Consider the following 25,262-nt stretch of genomic DNA (forward strand, 5'->3'; position numbering starts at 1 on the left):
ATGTCAAGAGATCGCAATATTTTATGACATCCTATATTTTATGATACCGGTTAAACTGTATGACAACCAACCCGTGTGACTTCCATACCCAGTCTCCCCTACCCAGAAGTGCGATAAGGAAAGCTAACTTACGAATCGTAAGCGATTGAAGTTGGCTACCCTGAGCAGGTAGTCTCTTAGGAAAATAATCTGAAGCCGTTGCGTAATGTATACGCGGCGGTGAGATTTTACGCTAATCTAGTGTACAGATTTATGTGCAGTACTGGGAAAGTAATTAACATACGAATGTGGCGTTGCTTTTGGCATTTTAATTGATTTAAACTGTTTAACGCTACGCTCTTTAACAATTCTGGTTAGGTACAGTCAACCAATTGGATTTTTATTTTTAATTATGTGCAAACAAATTACCTGTCAACCAATTGGAACCCTAGGCCACTCTACAACCATGTCAAAATGACAAGCAGTAAGAGATTTCTTACAATCTGATTTATAACGTCACTATGACATAACATAACATGGATAAGGTTGTAGAATTTGTCCTCATACTAACAGATTGTATTTAAAGAGGATTGCAGATTAACAGTTCCTCGAACATTATTTGCCTGGCAGTTATTCGACACTATACATTTTTAACCCCCGACGCAAAAACGACGGGGTGTTATAAGTTTGACGTGTCTGTCTGTCTGTCTGTGTGTGTGTCTGTCTGTGGCATCGTAGCTCCCGAATGGATGAACCGATTTAGATTTAGTTTTTTCTGTTTGAAAGCTGAGTTAGTCGGGAGTGTTCTTAGCCATGTTTCATGAAAATCGGTCCATTAAGTAGCGGTCGGGGTTTTTTTCAAAATTTTGAAATGAAATGAAATGAAATGAAATGATTTATTTATGCATGTGGAGAATGGGTTACAATTAGGTTCTATTTGCTACTCAAGTAGTCTCACCAAAATTAATAATAATTAATACATAATTAATAATTAATTTTAATTTATTAGTTAATTTTGTGATTAGAAAATCTATAAGACGATTGTAAGGCCTGTTGTATTGTATGGATCTGAATGCTGGACGACAAAGGTGGAGGATGAAAGGAGAGTGCACGTAGCGGAAATGAGAATGTTGAGATGGATGTGTGGAGTGACCAGAATGGATCGGATCAGGAATGAGTATATTAGGGGAAGTTTGAAAGTTGCGCCTATAACGGAAAAGATGAGGAGTGGCAGGTTGGCGTGGTACGGTCATGTAATGAGGAGGGATGAGTGTCATATAGGCAAAAGAATGTTGGAGATGAATGTTGATGGATGGAGAGGGAGGGGTAAACCCAAACAACGATGGATGGATTGTGTGAAAGAGGACATGAGAAAGAAAGATGTGAGTGTTGAGATGACGAAAGATAGGGGAGAATGGAAGAGGAAGACATGTTGTACCGACCCCACATAACGTGGGATAAGGGTAAGAGGAAGAAGAGTTAATTTTGTGATTAGGTTACTATTATAGCCTATTCATACACGTCCCACTGCTGGACACAGATCCTACTCTACTATTTACTCCAACCCGAATTAGGGACTTCATATACACCTTTACATTTATTACTTTCAGTTGCTTATCTTATACTTTTAAACGAGCAATTCTTGTATATTTATTTATTTATTTATTTATATATATATTTATTTACACTGACGATCTCGGAAACCGCTCTAACGATTTCGCAGAAATTTGTTATGTGGGGGTTTTTGGGGGTGAAAAATCGGTCTAACTTATCCTTAGGTCCCGGAAAACGCGAATTTTCGAGTTTTCATGCGTTTTTCTTCGCGCGCCATCTCGTGTGCAGTAGTTGTACTGTTAAGACAGAATTCTTTCGGTCGATGTAAGTACTATTTATTGCAAACACTAGATGGCGACACAGGTCAAGGCTAAAACGAATAGAAAATACACTATTTGAGTTTTTGTGGCGAAATGCGCGCCATCTCGTGTGGAGTAGTTGTGTTGTTAAGGCTGAGAATTCTTTCGCTCGATGTAGGTACTATTCATTTTTGAACTAGATGGCGACACATGTCAAGGATACGAAACAGAACCGAGCGAAGCTCGGTTGCCCAGATATTAATCATTTTAAACTCCTTAAGATATAGGTACAACTTAGGGAACAAATCAAATTACATATTTTATTTTATGTTTTTTGATTCGTTATTTTTCAAGTAGGTAGTCACACTACTTAACTATATAAACGGGCGGGTGGTCTAGTGGTGAAGACATTAGCCGCGTAAGTTGAAGACCCGGGTTCGACTCCCGGCTCAGCCACCAGTGGGCCTTGTTTTTCCTTTCGTATATGATATCTATTTCAGTTTATAATTCTTAAGATTATCGTTGGAATAAAACTATTTTCGCTCATATTTTATTTCCAATTTTCTATGAGGTCACAATTTAGATCCGAAATAGAGAACTACTTCCTAGAAATGGTCTCCACCCAAGCTAATCCTCTCGATGTCATGTCAAACTGTGCTTAGATACTACACTGCGTTGCCCGAAACACTTTGAGCGGCCAATCGTGAAGCGTAAAATTGTCTGCTTTGATCGAGTTACATGTCACGGGTCTAACATGCAATTATACATGAAGTTCCACAGGAAAATCTACCTTACTGTGTAAACTATCAAGGTCCCTCTTGCAAGGACTATAGGTATAGCCAATAACTGTCTTGATCGATCTAAAGTGGATAGAACCTGCCCTTTACTAGTGACTACCGGCCTGGCGTAGAGTGTAGTGACACTGCCTGCTAAGCCGCGGCCCTGGGTTCGAATCACGATAAGGGCGTTTAAAGACAGTATCGTTAAGTATGAAGACAACTTTGAGTAGCCGTATTTATTTGCTATTATTTTTTTTTTTTCTTATAACAAGACATGGGATTAATAAGGCACATAATAAGGTACACATTTTGTCCTAGAAACTCGACGTAAAGCATATGGTTTAGACAGTATTGACTTAATCCTCCCGAGTACCAATTACGATTCCGGACAAATGCTACTAGAAAATTCACAAATTGCGTAAAAGACGATACGATTGTGAAAAAAAATTGTACGGTGCGAACCTCAACGACACATGATCCACAAAGCAGAATATCTGGACATAGTCTAGCCACTGTTATTTTAAAAATATAAAGTTCAGGATCTGTGTATGGCGGTCATTTAGAGAATGTGGCATGGTGCTTACTCTAACTCCGACTTTGATGTCGAATTTGACTATCATACACTGTTTATATCGATCTGGTTTAGGCACTGTTCAAACACCACGAATATCAATTAGACTTTGGCCTATGGCTAATTTTTTTATCTGTTTCTCTTATCCTGCTCTCATCAAAAATTTACGGCAATCCGGAACGTTGCTCAAAAATGCGTTTTTTTTTAATTATATAAATTCACCGCATTCAATTTGCGAGTACCCAATTGAAAAACCACGAAGAGGACTCTTAAAGAATATATTTTAGCAGCATATTAACCTTTGTTTGTTGAAATCGTACAAAGAGTCATTGAAATATTCTCAAATTAAGTCAGACAGGGGTTGTCCGAAATTTATTTGCTAGACCTTAATGAAAGTACCATAAAGTCCCTAAAATAAAAAAAATATCAGACCTTCTTATATTAAATAGTGCTTACCAATACCTTCAGATCATACTCTCGGAACATAATAATACAAAATTATGCACATGTCAACATTTAGACGAGGTTTGTTTTGTCCTTATACTTAACGATACAGTCCTTAGTTGTGTGATGAGACTGATGAGCACAGATATGTGTTATTGAGTCGTGGATGTTTTCTATGTATATAAGTATTTGTATATTAAGCGCTGGCCTAGCGGTAAGAGCATGCGACTTTCGATCCGGAGGTCGCGGGTTCGAACCCGGCTCGTACCCCTCGGGACGTCGAGTTTGTCTGAACTTATGTGCGAAATGTCATTTGATGCCAGTCGCTTTTCGGTGAAGGAAAACATCGTGAGGAAACTAATTCCAATAAGGCATAGTTACCCTTCGGGTTGGAAGGTCAGATGGCAGTCGCTTTCGTAAAACTAGTGCCTACGCCAAATCATGGGATTGGTTGTCGCAGAGGACCCCCTCACATGAGCCGTGGCAAATGCCGGGATAACGCAAGGAGGATGATGATGATAAGTAGGTATTTGTATATTATATCGTTGTCTGAGTATCCACAACACAAGCCTTTTTTTTTTTTTTTTTTTATACCACGTCGGTGGCAAACAGGTATACGGCCCGCCTGATGGAAAGCGGTCACCGTAACCTATGGACGCCCGCAACTCAAGGGGTGTCACGTGCGCGTTGCCGACCCATTAGAAACTTGTACACTCCTTTTTTGAAGAACCCCATACTGTAGTTCATCGGGAATACCTCGACAGGGAGCTCATTCCACAGCCGGAGCGTTCGTGGGAGGAAATTCCTCTGAAACCGCACGGTGCGCGACCATTTAGGTTGCAAGGTGTGTGGATGAGCGCCCTGTCGATGGCGAGCGGTGCGATGATGAAAAGTGGCCGTTGGCATCATGTCAAACAGTTCTTCAGAACACAACCCATTGTACAGGCGATAGAACACACATAAGGAGGCGAAGTCCCTCCTTAGACTTAAGGGTTCAATACCGCCTGTGAGTTTGGGATCGTCGACAATTCGTACAGCGCGTCTCTGGATCGAGTCAAAGGGTCCAAGCTGGTATCCAGGTGCTCCTGCCCAAAGGTGACAGCAGTACTCCATGTGGGGTCTAACTTGCGACTTGTACAAGAGCAGTCTTTGCCCCGGAGTAAAGTATCCCCTCGCTCTGTTGAGCACGCCGAGCTTTTTGGATGCCAACGCAGCTTTCCCTTCCAAGTGACAACGGAATTGGACGCTACTCGAAATGTCGACTCCGAGGATCCCAATACTTCCTGACAAGGTAAGGGCTGTGCCTTGAAACTGTGGAACCACAGTAAATGGGGTTCTCTTAGCGGTGAACGCACACACCTGTGTCTTAGTGGGATTGAAACAGACTAGGTTGTCCCGACCCCACACCGAGACTCCGGACAGAATCCTCTCGATGTCCGACACAAGCTTTTCACGACTTTCTAGCACCACTGAACGAGGGATATTAGCACGGCCCGTGTAAAATGTATCCCCAGTACTGTCATCCGCATAGCAATGGATGTCGCCGATAGACAACATGTCATTGATATGCAGCAAGAACAGCGTTGGGGATAGCACAGAACCTTGCGGGACGCCAGCGTTTATGTCCATGCTATCGGAGCAGCTACCGTCTACTACGGCTCGTATGCGTCTGCCGGACAAAAAGCTGGCAATCCATTTGCATAATCCCTCGGGCAGTCCATAAGATGGTAACTTCGACAAAAGGCCCCTATGCCAGACCCGATCAAATGCCTTCGCTATATCTAGGCTAACTGCCAATGCCTCACCTTGACTCTCAATGGCCGAAGCCCAGCGGTGAGTTAGATACACTAGAAGATCACCAGTAGAGCGACCGTGGCGAAAGCCATACTGGCGGTCGCTTATTAGATCGTGTTCTTCTAGGTATCCAAGGAGCTTCGAGTTAATTACACGCTCCATGACCTTAGAGAGAAGGGAGGTAATAGCGATAGGCCTATAGTTTGATGGATCCGATCTGTCGCCCTTTTTTGGGACAGGGTGCACAAGGGCCGTTTTCCACGAAGATGGAACTTCCCGTTTGCTAATAGAAAGCGTGAAGAGATGAAATGAAATGAAATGAAATGAAATGAAATAAAATGAAATGAAATATATTTATTAATAACAATTGTTACATGTCGATGGAATGGTGTATAAGTAAAATAAGTTATTATATTATATTATTAATTACAACATTAATTAATAAATTACAATTTATCAACCATTGGTAGACTAAAAAATTCGTCATACGAGTAGAATAACTCTTGCGTTAGCCACATCTTAAGTCTGACCTTGAAAGCCGCTGTGGAAACTGCATCTCTTACTGAGTTCGGCAGGCGATTGTAAATCGACGGGCCTATAATATAAGCTGAACGCTCGGACTTGGCGAGTTTGTGCTGTTCGGCGACCAACCTATTGTGGAGTCTATTGCTGCGCAGGTTATAGTTTGAGTTAATGCCCCTGCGCTTGTACATATCTTGGTGCTCGTGTGTAAAAATGGAGACCTGGTAAATGAACAAACAAGGCAGGGGCAGGATCTTCAACTCCCGGAAAAGGTCACGCGCCGGGGCATCCTCCGCCTTACCCGACATCGCGCGGATGGCGCGCTTTTGCTGAGAGAACACACGCCTCCAGTCAGAGGCGCGGCCCCACAGCTCCACGCCGTAAGTCAGAAGCGAGTGCACTGTCGCGAAATAACACTCGCGCACCGCACCTTTTCCGGCGGTCATTGTCAATCGCCGTAGCGCGAAGCACGCACTGCCCAGCCTCTTGCACAGTTGGTCGATGTGCGCCTCCCAAGTTAGCGCGCTATCGAGGTGGAAGCCGAGAAGGCGCGCGCCGGTCACGTGCTGTATAGGGGCACCGCCAGCGCACACCTTCATTGTCGGGCTTTTATGGCCATTTAGCTTGAATGCCATATAGCTGGTTTTTTCTTTGTTAAGAGCTAAGCCGTTGTTTTGGAACCATTGGTGTAACTGCTCCATAACACCATTTAGTGCCGCTTCCAATTCCCGTTCAACAGTAGTGCTGACGACTGCCGTGACGTCATCTGCGTACATGAATATATCAGCGCCTTTTATCGCCTTAGGCAAATCGTTCAGCAATATGCTGAACAGGGTATTGGAGAGGCATGATCCTTGCGGGACACCCATTAAATTTTGTAGCTCTGTGGATACAACTTTCCCCCCGTCACCAACCACCACCTGCGCTCTGTCAGTCATGAATGAGAGTATTAGGTTGGTGGCTGGGCCCCGGATGCCGTAGTGGTCCAGCTTCTTGGCGACGAGTGCGTGGTCTGCCGTGTCGAACGCGCGGGACAGGTCGCAACAGATAACGGCTACATGGCGTCCCGCCTCGCGCGACGCCACGTAGCCGTGTCTGGATGCGTTAGCACGGGACACAACTCTGGAGCACAGCGTTTGAGCACAACTGCAGGTATGCCGTCTGGCCCGCTCGACTTGTGAACGTTTAAGGACAGTAGCTCCCGCCGAACATCCTTCTGGGAGATGCGGATTTCCGGCATGGAGTGTGCGCACCGCGGTATGGTAGGTGGCACGGTGCTACCGTCATCGCTCATAGTCGAGTTCGAGGCAAAAAGAGTACCTAGAAGATCGGCTTTCTCTTTTGCACTATGGACCAGATTACCGTCAGCATTTCGCAGTGGTGGTAAAGACGACCGACAAAAGTTCCCCTCGGCAGCTTTGGCAAGAGACCAGAAAGCGCGACTCCCGGATGGGTAGCCTGCGAGTTTCTCACCAAATTTGCCGACAAAATCGAACTTTGCTCTGGCAATAGCTTTTTTACTAGACCTCGAGGCAGCGTTCAGCTTACGTTTCACATCAGTAACGTTCGGATCCTTATCAGCTACGGCCTTGGTCCAAGCCCTGTAAGCGGCTTGCTTACGTGTTGTAGCTTCCTTACAGGGCCGGTTAAACCAAGGTCGCTTCTTCGCTCCTGCAGCGACTAACGAGTTGGGAATGAAACAATCCATTCCCAGCTGTATTGTCTCAGCGACATTTGTCGCACAGGAGTCTGGATCATCTGATGCGAAACAAAGCTGCCTCCATGGGTACGAAGCGTAAAACTCTCGCAATCCGTCCCAATCTGCTGACCCGTACTGCCAAACGCGACGTAGGCTAGTTGGCCGCGGTGGATCAGGCCGCGCGCAAGGCGCTTTAGTCCGGACGAGACAGTGATCGGACGAGCCGAGAGGTGCATTCACTGTGACGGAATATCCGTCCGGACGCGTGGTCAGCAGGAGGTCCAGTAAAGAGCTCGTATGGTCCTCGATGTCTGGTATTCTCGTGGGAGAATGTACCAGTTGTGAGAGCCCATAGGCCAGAGAAAATTCATGAGCAGACCTTCCCGCAAAGTCGGTGGACCGAGAACCAAGCCACTCAATGTGATGGGCGTTAAAGTCCCCCAAAATCACCAGCTCTGCGGATGGGTACTGCTCAAGAACTCTGTCGGACGTCAATTGTAGGTGCTCGAAGAGTCGGTTTGTCTCCGTGTTGCCGCTATGAGACCTGTATAGGCACGCGTAGACACGGGTGTGGCCGCCGTAGTCCACACGCACCCACAGAACTGACAGGTCCCGGTCTTCAAAGGCTTGAAGACGGCGACAGCATATATCCCGCCGGGCGTACACACATACACCGGCGCGTCTCATGAACTTATGTTCAAGTGTATATTCAATATTCAATATTCAATAATTTTATTTCGGAAAAAATCCATAGTGTTAGTGTACATTCCCTTAAACCTATGTTAGTTACATTTACATATTATTTATTACATCTAAAAAAAAAAACTAAAACTATAATAAATTATACACTTGGCCTCTGGATTCCATATGTACACCATCCCAGTGTCTCCAGATAGCACAAGCAGGCGATTCCAACACTAGGCGCACAAGGCTGTTGGAGCTGTCTCGCACGCGACGCATCAGGGAGGCAGTTCTTTTGCGTATTATAGCACCGAAACTGTCAGTGCGGGCCTCAGCGAACATGCCTGACGCACTGCAATAACGAGGCAGTCCCAACAGCATCCTGAACCCATTGTTATACTGGATACGCAGGGCACTGAGGGCCTTTTTAGCATAATTTGTCCACAGGCTACACGTGTAAAAGGATTGGCAAAATGCTTTAAATAGCGTTATTTTGACATTCCCATTACACCGCGCAAACCTGCGGGACAGCATATTACAACGTACCGCCAATGCCCTGCGTTCCCTCTCTATATCTGTGTCGTCTTGAAGAGTATCAGTCACCCAGTGTCCGAGATACTTAAAACGCGTCACCCTTTTAAGAGCGGTACCACACAGGCTGACTGGTGGTAGTTCATCAAAGGCCTTGTTGCCTGCTTTAAAAACTAGTAGCTCGCTCTTACTTGTGTTGTATCTCAGACCATGTGCGACTGCATACTCCTCACAGATCTCCAAAAGCTTCACTAGCGCACTGACTGACGGACACAGCAGCACCATATCGTCCGCATAACTAATGTTGTTCACCGTGGTTCCACCTACTGAACATCCGATATTAGTGCTGCTGAGTCCGGCAATCAGCTCATCCATATACAGGCTGAATAAGCGTGGCGAGGAGAGCCCGCCCTGCCTCACCCCGCAATCCAACCTATACACGCCGGTATAGCCGGGGTACGATAGGTATGATGTGTCCGTCGGGCAGGATATCTGCGTCTCCGTGAGGAACAGTAAGGTCGGCTGCGCAGTCTCCAAATAGCAGTGGACTGCGTTCAGGTTGGAGTGTATACCCCTGATGTTGCAGAAATCCACTTGCGTGGATGGAGATTCCGCTGATGGACCAAACTTTCTTTTTCTACGAGCCATTTTTTTTTTGTGTACTTATTTCTAAGGAGGGTTAGAGGTGCCGACGACTCAAAGGACAATAGACGGAACAAATCTGGCGGGGGACTATGCAGGTAGTGCGGTCTGCAGGCACGGCGTACGGAAGGGCCCCCGGTCCCCCCCTGTGGCAGCAGCCGAGTCCACTCCGGTCTCCTTCTCCGGCACGACCTCTACCCCAGGGATTTTTCGCAGGTTGGTGGTTCAGCCTCCCAAGGCGGAGATTAAGGTAATCCCTGGGTTCGGGAACCCTACTGACCTGCGGGCGGCCAGCGGTCAGCCGTTTCACCGGGTCTCCCTGATAGCCGAGCCTGCAGTCCGCGCCTACACAGACCGAAGCCAGTATTATTAGTTCCGTGGGTCCTCCAGTCGTCAGCACACCATACCCTCGTTGAGCTCTGGCAGCCTTACTCACCAGCAGGAACACAACACTATGAGTAGGGTCTAGTGCTATTTGGCTGCGGTCTTCTGTAAGGCGGAGGTACTTCCCCAGTTGGGCTCTGCTCTAGGTTCGAGCGAGATGATATACGCTGTGCTGTGCCCTACCACACAGAGCGGGATATCATTCGCTGTGCCCTACCTCGCCTTATTTCTTCTTTCTTCGTCAGTCCGTTTATTTATTTATTTAAATACTAGCTTTTGCCCGCGGCTTCGCTCGTGTTAGAAAGAGACAAACAGTAGCCTATGTCACTCTCCATCCCTTCAACTATCTCCACCTAAAAAAATCACGTCAGTTCGTCGCTCCGTTTTGCCGTGAAAAACGGACAAACAAACAGACACACACAATTTCCCATTTATAATATTAGTATGGATTTGCAGCGCATTGTAGATTTTGAGCGTCCCGCACATTAGCTCGCAAGGTAGGAGATCAATAAGGTGGGTGGACTAACAAAATTCCAGGTAATCGTTGATTAAAGGCAGCCCACAGTTTGACCTATTATAGGATAAAAGATCCTGCGAAATTCCGGGAAATTCAAACTAATCGGGAACGTGGATAAAACCAGTTTGAATTTTAGGGAGAGAGAGAGGGAGACTATAATTTGTTTTCCGTAATCTTTGTCAAATCGACACCTTGTTGATTTTCTATGCTGTTGCTTGTCGGAACAGGCGTCGGCCTGTAATATTCTGGACTAGTGATTTTTGAGTTTTGTGCATTCACAGCCCAAAAGGAATATAACTGTCTCACAAACAAGAGAAGAGTAACTGAAACCCTCCCACAAATGAGTATCTACAGTCAAAAACTGCCAAGGTTAATGTTAGATTACGATCCTTCAAAAAATGCACACTTGCTGGTAACACATTGTGTAATTTGTATAAGGTACAGCGCAACAAATCTCGCCTGGGGGCAAATGTAACTGGTCCATTTTTTTCACGTTTTACAATGTTTCCATTATTAAATAGAGTGTCCAGCGGTTATAAATATATGGTAGGCGTGTTCACTGGATACATGAACTCAACATCATAGTGTAATAATGGATAAAATGGATCAATTACAATTGTCCCCCAGTCGAGATTTGTCCCGCTATACCTTACACATTAAGGGCCGGTTGCACCAAACCGTCTGGCACCGTTAAAGCGTTCGTAAAATTTTATTGTATGAGAAGTTCCATAGAAATCTGCTGAGTGACGATGATGTGTCTGTCAAATGTGGTTGGTGCAACTGGCCCTAAAACACGCAGAATCTTCGTAAAAGCAGTAGAGCTGCATAGAAAGTTAAATATTCAGTTTAAAAAAATAATAATCATCAAATTAAAAAATGAATATTCTAGATACGTTTAAAAAAATAAAAATCAGTTGGGGTGTCTGAGGTTTTGAGTGATACCGGAAACACGGTGTATAATAGTACAAGTACAGAAGGCCCACTGCTTTGATGTTTACGAAATGCCGCCTTTTTAAATGCCTACAAAATTCTAACAAAGAAACGAGCCGCACGTGCGCAGCGTCGGATGATAGGGTTGCCTATGGATTAAAACGAATTAATTCTCAGATAAAATGTTATACTATATATTCAAGTCTTGACTACTTTCTAGGTATATATACAGTATTTATATATTTTTGTTTAAGCCTTCAGCATCACAAGCCTTATTGAACTTTTCCGTGGGACTTAATCAATAAGATCTGTGTAAGATTGTCCTATTTTATTCATGATGTCTATTTAACTAAGCATTATCCATTCCACACGTGGACTTCGCATATGAACCTTAAAAAAAACTCGCGACGTAAAGTAACAATAGAAAGTGCGAACATGCGTTCCGTGAGAATGCGCGTCACCCGCTTCGATTAGCGATTGCGAACTCGCGGCCGCGAACTCGCCAGCATGTACTTGTAGCGCGGCGATAGAATCGCGGAGTGAGCCGCCCCTGGTAAAAGCAGGCGGTTTATATGCTAAATTTACAAGCGCAGGCTTCTGGTATATCTCACGAACACCCATATTTGCGTTCCACAACATAATCTCCGTTATGTGTTCATAAAATTTAAATTCCATATATTATAAGAGCCGGCACACACGAACAACAACCGAACAAGTATTAGGGCGTTTCACACGTGCGAGTTATTGGGATGTTCGTAGCTTTTAAACCTGTAAGCTTTCAGTATGTTCTCATTGTTCGCGAGTCTGGGCGAGTTTTCGAAACAACCAGTTAAAAATAACCTAGAAATCTGTAACCAGTATTTGTGATTGTAGACCTTCCTTTATTAGATTGTCTGAGTCTTTGACTGTTTTAGCAATGAGAATGTATTTGCTGTTCAAAGTCCTTATGTGACGTATTTTAAGCCTCAATAAGAAGGTTGCACGTGTAAAATATTGTACATGAAAATATTAGGCGATTGGCTGATTTTATAGGTTATACGAATACCGACCGATATAGGTTATACGTACTCGAAACCGACGAGCGTGTATGAGAAACGTTATGAAAGTGTGTGAAGCGAAAGTGATTTGTCAGGATCGTAGTAAATGGATATCCGTGATCTCTGCCTACCCCTCTGGGAAACAGGCGTGATTGTATGTATGTATCTTGAGCCGCCGTACCTATTGGTCTCGGTTCAGCTCAGTCCGAATTCCCTCAGCTCATTCTCTACGCTCCGCCTCCAGACCCTTTAGCAGAACTTGCCTTCAAGTATGGACTCGCGCGCGACAAGTTGTGCTAGAGGGGCAGGTATGTACGGGGCGTTGGCGGGCTCTCTTTCCAGTTTGAGGCCACCACTCAAAAACGATACTGGCGCTGTTGGTATATCTGATGCAGAACCTTTAACAATAACCTGGTATGTGTATTCAGAGCACACACCAGCAAAAACCTCATAACTATTGAAACGGGATCACACAAATACAAATCCACTATGACGGCCATGCGGCGTTAGACAATGGGAGACGTCAAGTTTACAAATCCAGACATAGCCGAATGTAAACTCTAGCTGGTAATTAATACGGATCGTTTTACAACGGCGTGTACGCATAATGTATTCATGAACACGCCAGAGGGCGCTAAAAGCACTATAAATGAGCTAAAGCTATTTGATTTGAGGCAGAGGCTGAAGCGGGTACGGTAGCGAGTTTATGCATTTAGTTTTAATTACTATTTAGTGCTGGACAAAGTTATTTGCGAATGCCGTAATAATAATAACTACATACGTGTGTGACGAAGCACTGAGGATTTAGAATATTTTAGATGATTACGGTTTGAATTTATAATTGACGGCTGAATATGTATAAATTTGACCACATCATCAATATCGAGACCAACCATAACTTTATTAAATATTTTGTGTGTGACATTTTCTAACACAGAATTAAAATTCCTACTGGCACTTATATACTAAACGTTATATGGCACGTTACACTTACAAACTGACAATAGGTATACAGATAACGACCAATCAAATATTTGTATCAATAAAAAACAACCCAATCCAATGAGCTGCGGTGTACGCCACTTAGACCAAAATAAAAGATCGCTTTTTACAGAACGTTCAATAGTTTATTTTATTATAAGCAGGTGCCCCGTGTGGATACGCGATATAAACTCATTTTTATAATATTGAAAAAATGGAAAAAAATACGCTTCCGGCGGGACCTGAACCCGCATCCTCTGCAATCCGTGCATTGCTCTTAATCCTAACCTATTGAGCTACGGAAGCCACGTCCGACTTCGCAAATCTTGTTAAATCAAAACGTTTCTGCTTGTTAAAAATTAATATGCTAGTAACTTGTACCACAGAAAACCGCTGGATGCTTGTCGAATATGATTACTAAACCCCATTGTTTTGAGAACAGCGTTAGTTCGGGCCCCATTCTGCTCATAATAACCTCTGCATCTGCGGTAATAGGACTGAAGCATTATGAGAGCATGCCATTCAACTGTATTAATTTCAAGCTATGGAATATTCTAGTAATGCTATATGAGTGGTAAACATAGAAAAAAATCTAAATATATAGGTAATAATACCACTCAATAAAATGCTACATCTGTGTACAATGCTTTGTTTATTTTTCATAAACCAAATATGGTAGAAGCACAAAAAGCATGATCGATTTACAAACCTTTTAGTAAATTACTGACGCGGCACAGATAACAACCCGGGTAGGCACTAAGGCAGCGCTTTCTGATTCCGAAATGTGATATTGTTTCCATATCAATCTGATTCGAACTCATTTTAAAACTAGCTGTTATAAAACAAAATCTAAAACATTCCATTGCTGATCCGCGAATAAAAATTATACGTGGGTTAGCAAAGGAATATTCTAGATTTTGATTAATATGGATGCGCAAAGTTATACTAAGCATTAGCTTTTATACTAAGACGAAGTAGTGTAAAGTTGTAAACATTATGTCATCTATTTTGCTCTAACTTATATAAAAATGCAATTTGAACCAAATATTAACTCAATATTACATTTCAAACATCAGAAAACTCCCCAAGGGACTAATAAATGGCCGAAAATTGCTCTAAAGCCCAAACTTTCCACAGGCAACAAATTATAACAAAACTGTTTGTTGGCGGAATCTAAGTAATAGCGGATTTAGGATCTCTCGACGAAATTTAATTTTACAAACGACCGACGTTTTGTTCAGTGTTTATATAAGATTTATTAGCAGCTTTGATTAGGATCTTCAAGTCATATGTAAGTTTAGAATATTGTGCATGGCTTTTTCTAGGACTTTAGATATTACCGGAATAATAGTAATAGGCCTATAGTTATCCATTATGTCTTTGTCATTCTTTTTGTGTATGGGCTTGACTATTGAGCGTTTGAGATTGACGGGAAATGTACCTTGTACGAAGGATAAATTTACTATGTGTGTGAGGGGAAGGGCGATTTCTTCTGCACAACACTTTAGTATTTTGGTTGCTATATTGTCTACTCCTACTGCATTGCTATTGTTTAAGGACATTATAATTTTGTATATATCTTGTTTCTCGTAAGGTTTAAGAAATATGGTTTTAGCGTTTACAGGATTGTTTAAATATGATTGGTTCTCTGATCCCCTGTTTGTTGTATATAGGTTTGTAATATTAATGAAAAAGTTGTTGAACAATTCTGCTATGTCTAGGGGGTCTGTGTACTTTATTTGATCGTCCTTGATACAGTTAATGGAATGTGGATCTTTGTACGAGGGGCCATTTATTATTTGCCAAGTTGCTTTCGATTTCGATTTAGCGTGGTTAATCAATCTACTATTGTGAAATTTGTGTGCTTTACGTATACAGTTCCTGAGCAGTTTTGTGTATTTACAGTATGCACGCTTATTTAGGTGTTTGTTTCCAGGATCTTGCAGGTATTTTAGGTACAGTTTCCTCTTAGTAAAGCATGAACGTCGCAAACCACGGGTTAACCATCTATTCGTGTTATGTGTGTTATGAATTTTTCGTCTAACTAGCGGAAAGCACAAATCATTAAACAGGCCTAATAGTTCATGGAGGTTTTGGAAGGCTGCATCCGTCTCAGTTTCATTTAAAACTTGAGCAAACGATAAAGACGACATACAGCTTTTAAATTTATTTATATTTTCAGAGCTATAATCTCTTCTAGTTGTATAGTAGTATATGATAATGTAATAGTATATGTATGTATTTTCAAAACTAATTCTTCTTTTCTCTTGTTCACAGGCAACTGCTAGCACCCAACCTGAAACAAACACACTTCCTTTCAAACGGCGTTGAAACTGAAATAAGACAAGTAAGTAACAAAAACATCAGTTTAAATTTATATTCCATTAGGTTCGTTTGCACCAAAGACATATATAACTCCTTATAGACAGATAAAGTCTAAGAAAAAAACCTACCTCAGTACCATACAGAAAAAGATACAGTGGCCTAGATGGCATTACACCTTTGGGGTACGCTCAGCTAGGTGGCGCTAATATTAATATTTGACATTTTAAAACATATCAAGCTAAAAATTGTCAAAACTGAGGTTTAAAAGTTATAAGCCTGTGTCAAGAGATAGCAGTCTATGCACTGTGATTACACATTTTACTTCGACAGTAACTCTCTATAATACTCGATCCTCTTTGGTTTGCACCAAACCGTCTATCACCTAATTTGGAATTTATATAGACTTCTGTTGCGGGACCTCTGTTGCAAATGACCCTTATTTTCACTTAGTTATATCGAAGTAGCCATGCGATGTAACGTGCTTCACCTATAATTATCAAAAGGATGAGTAATGTTGTTTTTAATAAAAATAAAAATAAACTTAAAAAATAATTACCTGGCTAGTATTAATATTAACATAAACTTTAAGTTTTTATGTTAAGGGACAAAAAATATAAAAATCTACGCTTCGGCGGGACTCGAACCCGCATCAACCGCAAACCGGGCGGCCGCTCTAAACCAATTGAGCTACGGAAGCCGCGCCTGATTCTCGCGATTCTTTCCATTCCTTTCTACAGCGTAAAAGTAATAAGGGCGATAAATGAAACCAGGCGTATAATTCAATATTGTTATCATTAATTAAGAGGCGTTTTTGATTTACTCTTAATATTCACCCCATAATGAATTTTTAAAAAAAATCTCAGCAGCAATGTACTGGAAACGTGGTTGCGATGACAATCAATGACAACTGTCAACGAGCGTTTAACGCGAGTGTGTTTGCATTACGTTGCGGGCCGAATTAATTTGTATGGATAAAAAACATATTTCAATTTTAAGTAAAAGTTATCTAATTACATTTTATACGTCCTATACTCACCACCGTTAAGAGGTTCGCCCGTATTAGGATTACACCTGTATATGCATACACACCTTGGGGATCCTTAAAAATTGATTAAATAAAAAACTTGACTTGAACCTGTTTGGCCAAATTTAGGTGCATAAAAATTAGATATGACACTTGTGTGTGACTGCATTATATTTTCACCATAAACTTTCATCCATACTATTATAAATAGGAAAGTGTGTGTGTCTGTTTGTATGACCGTCTTTCACAGCAAAACGGAGCGACGAATTGACGTGATTTTTTAAGTGGAGACAGTTGAAGGGATGGAAAGTGACATAGGCTACTTTTTGTCTCTTTCTAACGCAAGCAAAGCCGCGGGCAAAAGCTAGTAAAGTCATGAGTATAAAAGACAAGTAACTGCACAACTCTTTAAAACAATTTCACCTTTTACCTCCAAGGATAGTTACAAGAGTGAATCTCCACATAGGAAGCAGTTTTCCGTAAAGCGCCATCTAGCGCGATTTATGCAGAAACTTTTAATCGTGGGCAACAAAACTCCTGCACTGAGATTAAGTGCTGTAAATAGATTGCTTCCCCGCAAAGTGGAAAGAAAACTGCAGTTTAGATAAAACACTCTTGAGCGTCTGCGTGAAGCTAGCCGTTAGCACAGAATATATAATAGTACAAGTACAGAAGGCCCACTGCTTTGATGTTTACGAAATGCCGCCTTTTTAAATGCCTACAAAATTCTAACAAAGAAACGAGCCGCACGTGCGCAGCGTCGGATGATAGGGTTGCCTATGGATTAAAACAAATTAATTCTCAGATAAAATGTTATACTATATATTCAAGTCTTGACTACTTTCTAGGTATATATACAGTATTTATATATTTTTGTTTAAGCCTTCAGCATCACAAGCCTTATTGAACTTTTCCGTGGGACTTAATCAATAAGATCTGTGTAAGATTGTCCTATTTTATTCATGATGTCTATTTAACTAAGCATTATTATCCATTCCACACGTGGACTTCGCATATGAACCTTAAAAAAAACTCGCGACGTAAAGTAACAATAGAAAGTGCGAACATGCGTTCCGTGAGAATGCGCGTCACCCCTGATGCCGCCAGCATGTACTTGTAGCGCGGCGATAGAATCGCGGAGTGAGCCGCCCCTGCCGTTAGTGGGTACAGATTTTATAACCTCACTGTATAATAGTTTAGAGCACTGAACTTTGCTATGAACTTGATAGAAGAATGAAAACCTTGAGTATGAAATAACTATGGACATGGATTAAATCGCGTACAATGAATTTACAATTCATCCCGACGTTTTGAACACTTTACAACGTTCGTGGTCAACGGGTGGCTGAGGAAAAATTACAATGTGCAAAAGCTACCTCTTATGCAATGCTCTTTCCAATTTGCGCGTTTCGCATAACTTTCCCCAAAACTGTATGACGATCTCACTAGTTAAGTACTTATAAGTTTCTGAACGTATATCGAACTGCAGAAATATAGAATATTAAATATTAAAATTCACACTAGCGCCTGAGAGTTGAAAACATTATTCATGCAAAATGTAAATACACACACACACAAAAACACAGCACGGCGAGTAAAGAAAATTGCACAAAGAACTGTAGTTCAAATATAACATGTATATTTACTGAAGCAAGAACTAGCTGTTTGCAATAAAATCTAGAATGCTAAGACATTGATTATTTATTCACCTTGTAGATTGAGCATTAATCTTTGAGACTGGCATGTATAGTCGTCAAAAATCTTAGGCTCCAATCTCGGTTCTGTTATAATGAGCAGATAATATAGTTAAATTGTTATTTTAAAAATGAAATTAGATATACAAAGATCGAACTTGAATTCTTATGATGTAACATTGACAAGGAAATAGTTAGCACCTAAGCGCACAAAAAAGAACAAAAACCAACTTGTTCTCATCCACTTTTACCTAAAATTAATAAATGTATAAATTACATTTAAAGTTATATAAAGTTAGCATAATACCCGTATAATGGTGGCTACGAGAGTACGTATAACTTTGGACTTTTTTTTAAATACAAATTCCTATGTTTCCAATACCCGCGCTGTTTCCATATCGACTAGAGTTTAGTGTGAGCCCATTGAGCCCATACACATATTCTCACTCGCAACACTAGTCTTTGTATATAGGGATGATATCTTAAGACGATACGATACAGGTCAATTCTCCATACAAACGCTCTCGACTATTTCCTTTATTTATTATTATTTTTATCTGTGTCGGACCGTTTTGATTTTTTTGCTATTTTTATTTTAAAAGACGCTAGAGCCAATCAAAAATTTCTAAAAACGGCCTTTTTCAATATGGCTCAATAAAAGGTGTGATACTCAAGATCGGTAACAATTAGCCGAAAAATCTAAACGGTCCGACACAGATTATTTCATTGTTATTCAGATTCTCAAATTTCGTTCCGTTTAAATAAGTTTTGAAGGAGGAAAGAGTCGAGAGCGGAACCTCGATTTTAAAGATTTTTTTGCAATATCTTTTAACTGAGTTGTTCTTAATGGACATTATTTTTTCGATACATCTAGTTAATCCACAAATCCTTATCCTTTTTCTTTTTTTTTCGATCCTTATTGGGAGAACCTATTCATTTTATTATTTTCAATTTATAATGTAATTTTTGACGATCATGATGAGAAGATAAACATAACTTTGGCATGTAACAAATTTATAGTGTAATTTTTATCATGAAATAAAGAAATCTAAATCTAATAACACTAGTATTATTATTATGAGCCTATTGTGTCCCACTGCTGGGCAAAGGCCTCCCCCTTCTTTCTCCATTCTTCTCGATCTTGAGCTAAAACTGGCCAGTCTGTCAAAAAGGAGTCCAAGTTATCCCGCCATCGCCGGCGAGGTCTGCCGGATCCTCTGTTCGACTCATGGGGCTCCCATTCCGTGGCTATCTTGGCCCACAAGTCATTCGGCATACGGCAGACATGTCCAGCCCAGTCCCACTTTAACTTGGCCGCTTTTCGAGCTACATCAATTATCCGAGTTTTTGAGCGCAGCGTGGTGTTTCGGATTCGATCCCTTAGTTTCACACCTAATATGCTGCGCTCCATAGCTCTCTGGCAAACCCCGAGTTTGGACTTCTGAGCTTCCGTCAAAGACCAAGTCTGTGCACCGTAAGTGAGGACTGGAAGTATGCACATGTCCATGAGCCTACGTTTAAGTGACAGAGGTAGGTCTCCCTTCATGAGGTGTTTCATTGACCAATAGCTCTTCCAGGTGTTCTCGGTCCGTCTGTGAACCTCTTTTTCTTGTCGCGCCTGGAAAGAAACTATTTGGCCCAAATAAATATATTCATGGACATATGCAATGCGTTCTCCGTTTACCTCAATATTACGTTCTGTGCTGTTAGACATGACTTTGGTCTTTGACATATTCATCTTCAGTCCAACCTCGAGGCTTGCGTTGCTTAGGTCTTCTAGCATTTGATGTAGCTCGGATGCCGTTGAGGAAAACAGGACTATGTCGTCAGCGAAACGAAGATTGGTCAACCTTTTCTCGCCGACAACCAGCCCCTTGTCTTCCCAACGCGGCGCAAGTTTCCGTAAGACATGTTCTAATGTGCTATACACTAGTATATTTAACTGAAATTCCCAAATTGATAGGGGGACTCCTTTCCATTTTAGCATGTTCGCTCCCGTAGCGTCTTAAGGCCAACCAATGAGCTGTACTTATTCAGTAGCCGACTTACCTGGCATGACAGTTTATTGTTATGCCTAGTGACTCCAAGTTTGCTTGGTTCCATAATACGAGATTTATAGGAGGTAGTCTGTTAGCTTCGCATAACTTGCAATATAGAGTAATGAAGAAATATGAACTGAGCATTGGCGGAGCTGACACTGTCAGTAAGAATAATAGTGTAATGATAGGATATAAATTAAAATTAATGTCGGAATATAAAGAAGAAGGTAAAAATATTACTTATTTACAACACATTGAGGCGCTACTTAGTGCTTTAATTGCTTATGTCTTCTGTCTAAAATATGTATTAAAAGTGTTCACGGACGGCTAGTGATGTCATCTGTCATAGACCAAAGGAAACAAATGACTACGCGTATGCTATAGCATACGTGTCCGCGAATGTGTTAACAGCTATGGGTATCTGCAAACTTTGTACGGTACAGTATACATGCAAAATTATTATATCTATACATTACGATACAAGTGCGGAAAAGAGGAAGTTACTAGTGGCGATAAATTAAAACACGACCGAAGGGAATTTTGCCGTACGACGTTTTTTAGTACATGGCCCTCCGAAGCTTAGACCTGACAAGAAATGAAACCACTGTAGTAGAAATAATACACGGAGATAACTTTTCACTGGTTTATTATAGAATAAACTCAAATTAAATGCAACTCGCGACATGCGATGGCCACGATCGAACGAAGAAGGAAGAAAAATGTTGCCATGTTAAGAAACATAAAATTGGCCATAGATAAATTGTCACAAATAGACTTTTTGTTCTTGAACAACCACTTCTCGCACTAGTGCGTAAAAAAACACCGTTTGTTCTGAAATAGTACATTACGATACAAGTGCGTAAAAAAGCCAAGAGCGTGTCGGGTCACGCTCAGTGTAGGGTTCCGTAGTTTTCAGTATTTTTCTCAAAAACTACTGAACCTATCAAGTTCAAAACAATTTTCTAGAAAGTTTTTATAAAGTTCTAGTTTTGTGATTTTTTTCATATTTTTTAAACATATGGTTCAAAAGTTAGAGGGGGGGGACGCACTTTTTTTTCCTTTAGGAGCGATTATTTCCGAAAACATTAATATTATCAAAAAACAATCTTAGAAAACCCTTATTTATTTTTAAATACCTATCCAACAATATATCACACGTTGGGGTTGGAATGAAAAAAAAATATCAGCCCTCACTTTACATGTAGGGGGGGTACCCTAATAGCACATTTTTTTCCATTTCTTATTTTTGCACTTTGTCGGCGTGATTGATATACATGTTGATACCAAATTTCAGCTTTCTAGTGCTAACGGTTACTGAGATTATCAGCGGACGGACGGACGGACGGACGGACAGACAGACATGGCGAAACTATAAGGGTTCCTAGTTGACTACGGAACCCTAAAAAGGAAGTTCGAAACGAAAAATATAATTTTCACCACACCAACTGATAAAGCCTTTCTTTGCTATTCGAAAACAGATAGCAAAATTAAATTTTATCCACAAGAGTGCAAAGTAATTTCATACAAATTTTAACTTGATGTCTAAAGCTGGATGTGGGAATTCACGTATAAATGATGATTTTGAATCATAAACGTTAAATAAATTGAAGTTTTTTATTTATTTTGATGTTTTACAGTTCATATTTTCATAGTGTTGGTGTGGTGAAAAATTTTGTGTTTCACTCGGTGGCAAAGTTTGTTTAACCTTCGTGCCTTGATACCCTCGCAACGCTCAAGATTCCACATTCTGAACCACTCGCTACGCTCGCGGTTCAATATTGGAATCTCTCGCTTGCACGGGTATCAATATTGGCACGTGCGGTTAAACAACAACTTTGCCCCCTTGTAAAACAAATAACTATTTCATCCTTTGACAAAAATATCCCAATGAAAATTTCATGATATCTTTCCATCAATAGCCTAAAATATACTCGACTCACGTGTTTATTCCCATTATATTCCATTTAACATAAAACATCATTTTCTCATAATATTATTACGGGAAGGAAGGAAGATGCAATATTTGTTTACGTAAGTAAACATTATGAGGCTCCGTGAATACGGGCCTACACACAATTAGACGTTACGACGACGTGCCGTAGCACGTTGCGGCGTCGTGTGACGTTGCGACGTCGTGTGACGTTGCGACGTCGTGTGACGTTGCGACGTCGTGTGACGTTGCGACGTCGTGTGACGTTGCGACGTCGTGACGTGACGTTGCGGCGTCGTGTAACGTTGCGGCGTCGTGTAACGTTGCGACGTCGTGTGACGTTGCGACGTCGTGACGTGGCACGTTGCAGCGTCGTGTAACGTTGCGACGTCGTGTGACGTTGCGACGTCGTGTGACGTTGCGATGTCGTGTGACGTTGCGATGTCGTGACGTGGCACGTTGCGGCGTCATGTAACGTTGCGACGTCGTGTGACGTCGCGACATCGTGTGACGTTGCGACGTCGTGACGTGGCACGTTGCGGCGTCGTGTAACGTTGCGACGTCGTGTGACGTTGCGACGTCGTGTGACGTTGCGACGTCGTGACGTGGCACGTTGCGGCGTCGTGTAACGTTGCGGTGTCGTGTAACGTTGCGACGTCGTGTGACGTTGCGACGTCGTGACGTGCAAATCTACGCCGTGTAACGTAAAACATCACGTCACGGCGCCGTGCCGTGGCCCGTTGCCGCAACGTGTGTCGAAATTTGAAAAATATGCCGCAGCTGATCATTAGAGCCATGGACCGCACCAGACTTGTCTTCATCCAGCAACGTCCATCCATTTCTTTCTATCCTGAATAATGATGGAAATCATTTTAAGAGAAAATATAGTGCCCTAACGGCTCAGCCACGACATTGGTCTAAGCGCGACAGCGGTGAGCGGCGGCCATACATTGGAGCGAGACACAGCTATGGGACTTTTCATTCGCACGTATGGCCGCCGCTCACCGCTCGGCTGCCCTAAGCAGAAATCAAGTATCTGGGTTTTGTCAAATTTTACAGTAGAGCGAAAAAATGATTTTTTTTTTATTTTTCCTGATTATATGCTTATTAATTAATTGATAGCCTTTAAAACAGTCGAACTTTATTAGACTAGATATCATTAATAGTGTACTATAATTATTTTTTCAAAATTATTACCACAATCATTTTAAAATACAAAAACAGCTTTCTGCGTAGAATTAGAATGCAATAAGAAAATTTCAAAGCTTTTCTACAAGAATGCAAGTATCTTGAACTGTGTCATTTAGCTTTGGTAGGCTTGTTATTTTTAACTGTATCTAAAACACAAACTACAGAACGGATTTTCATGCGGTTTTCACCAATGAATATAATGATTCTTGGGAAAGGTTTTGGTATATAATTTGTTGAGATCTTGTTTGAATTAGTTGAAATACGTCAATTTTTGCTAATCAAGTCGGACAAAATTCTGCTGGCTGAGAGCTTTAATCGAAAACGCTGCCCAAACTGTTTGAGCTATATTAAAACAATGTATTGCGAAATTGTGTATCTTACATAGACATACAAAAAAATCTGTAATAGCATATGTCTATCTTTTAAGGATAAATTACTATAACCATTTTTATGATAGCCCCGTGCGCAGCCGGGGCGGACCGCTAGTATATGTTTCCAATGTATACATTTTAGATAGATGCCTTCAATGTAGTGTATGTCATGCTTGTGTAAATTAGGTTTTAATATAAATGCAATATTGGAGTAATCCACGGAAAAGAAGCTCTAGTTGTGTTTGAATGCAAGTTGTCTTAAGATTATATGTTTAAGAGGTTTTTCTGTCACGAAGAGTTCAAAAATACTCATTAAACTTAATCAATTACTCACGTTGTAGAAGACTATTTAAATAACAAAAAAAACCTCGAAAGCGATTTCCCGTGGAACGCACAATATTAATTAAGTGCAGTAGGTAGGTGCCTAAATACTCGAAGACAGAAAAAAATAATGAAAGTTATAGTCTTCCTTAATTATAATAATAGGAAACTGTAGTTAAAATAAAATATTTTATACCATGTACGAAATAAAGCATTATGAGCAAATAATTATGAGAAAACATGGACAGCAGTTATTTTTAAATCCAATTTCTACTTAATAAGTCAGGTAGAAATATATAAAATAACTGAGTTACCCGTGACGTCACTCAATTCAATTTCATATAAATTCCATATTAGTAAGTCGTTCAAATTCGTTTTGACAGTTCCTTCTTAAAAAGAAGCTGATTTGATTAGGAGGCAAGTAGCCTTGATCAACTTATTGATCAACTAACCAACATGCAATAATTATGTAAGTATGTTCGTTATATATATTTTCGTATTTTGGATAAAATAAGTTACATATTAAATAAGACAAGTTCCTCGTGCTTTTACTGTTTACATCTGGTTGTTTTTAATACTAAGGCAATTTCTACCTGAAAACCCAAATTAATACATGTATAAGCAATTACAAGCTTTTGACATCATAACAAAATGATAGACGCCGAAGTCAAGTAACTTCACAATCAATATCAATAGTTCTACGCTGAAGTCAAGTAACTTATCAATAAATATCAATATTTCTACGCTGAAGTCAAGTAACTTCGCAATCAATATCAGTATTTCAACTCTGAAGTCAAGTAACTTAGCCATCTAATTTGAATTGCAAGTATCTTTCGTAAGATACTTGATTTCAAGATAGAAATAGAGTAGATACTTGACTTTAGCGTAGAATACCCCGTTAAAAAAAGATACTTGAATTTTTTAAAGTTCTGTATTTTGAAAAATATAGATTATAAAAATTTCAAAAAAATACTGAAAGATGTATTTTGAAAAATGAATCGAACGATGTAAAAAACCATTTTT

General features: G+C 41.0%; 1 protein-coding gene across 1 annotated transcript in view; it reads left to right on the top strand.

Annotated features, from left to right (window-relative positions):
- Positions 1-25,262, top strand: part of LOC125227776 (disintegrin and metalloproteinase domain-containing protein 22) — a 670,866-nt gene that overhangs the window by 405,633 nt on the left and 239,971 nt on the right. The window contains exon 6 of the mRNA XM_048132103.1: positions 15,622-15,691. Coding sequence (XP_047988060.1) covers positions 15,622-15,691 — 70 coding nt within the window. The remainder of the gene's footprint in view (positions 1-15,621; positions 15,692-25,262) is intronic.

Source organism: Leguminivora glycinivorella, chromosome 7 (assembly GCF_023078275.1).
Source record: "Leguminivora glycinivorella isolate SPB_JAAS2020 chromosome 7, LegGlyc_1.1, whole genome shotgun sequence".
Taxonomy (NCBI): domain Eukaryota; kingdom Metazoa; phylum Arthropoda; class Insecta; order Lepidoptera; family Tortricidae; genus Leguminivora; species Leguminivora glycinivorella.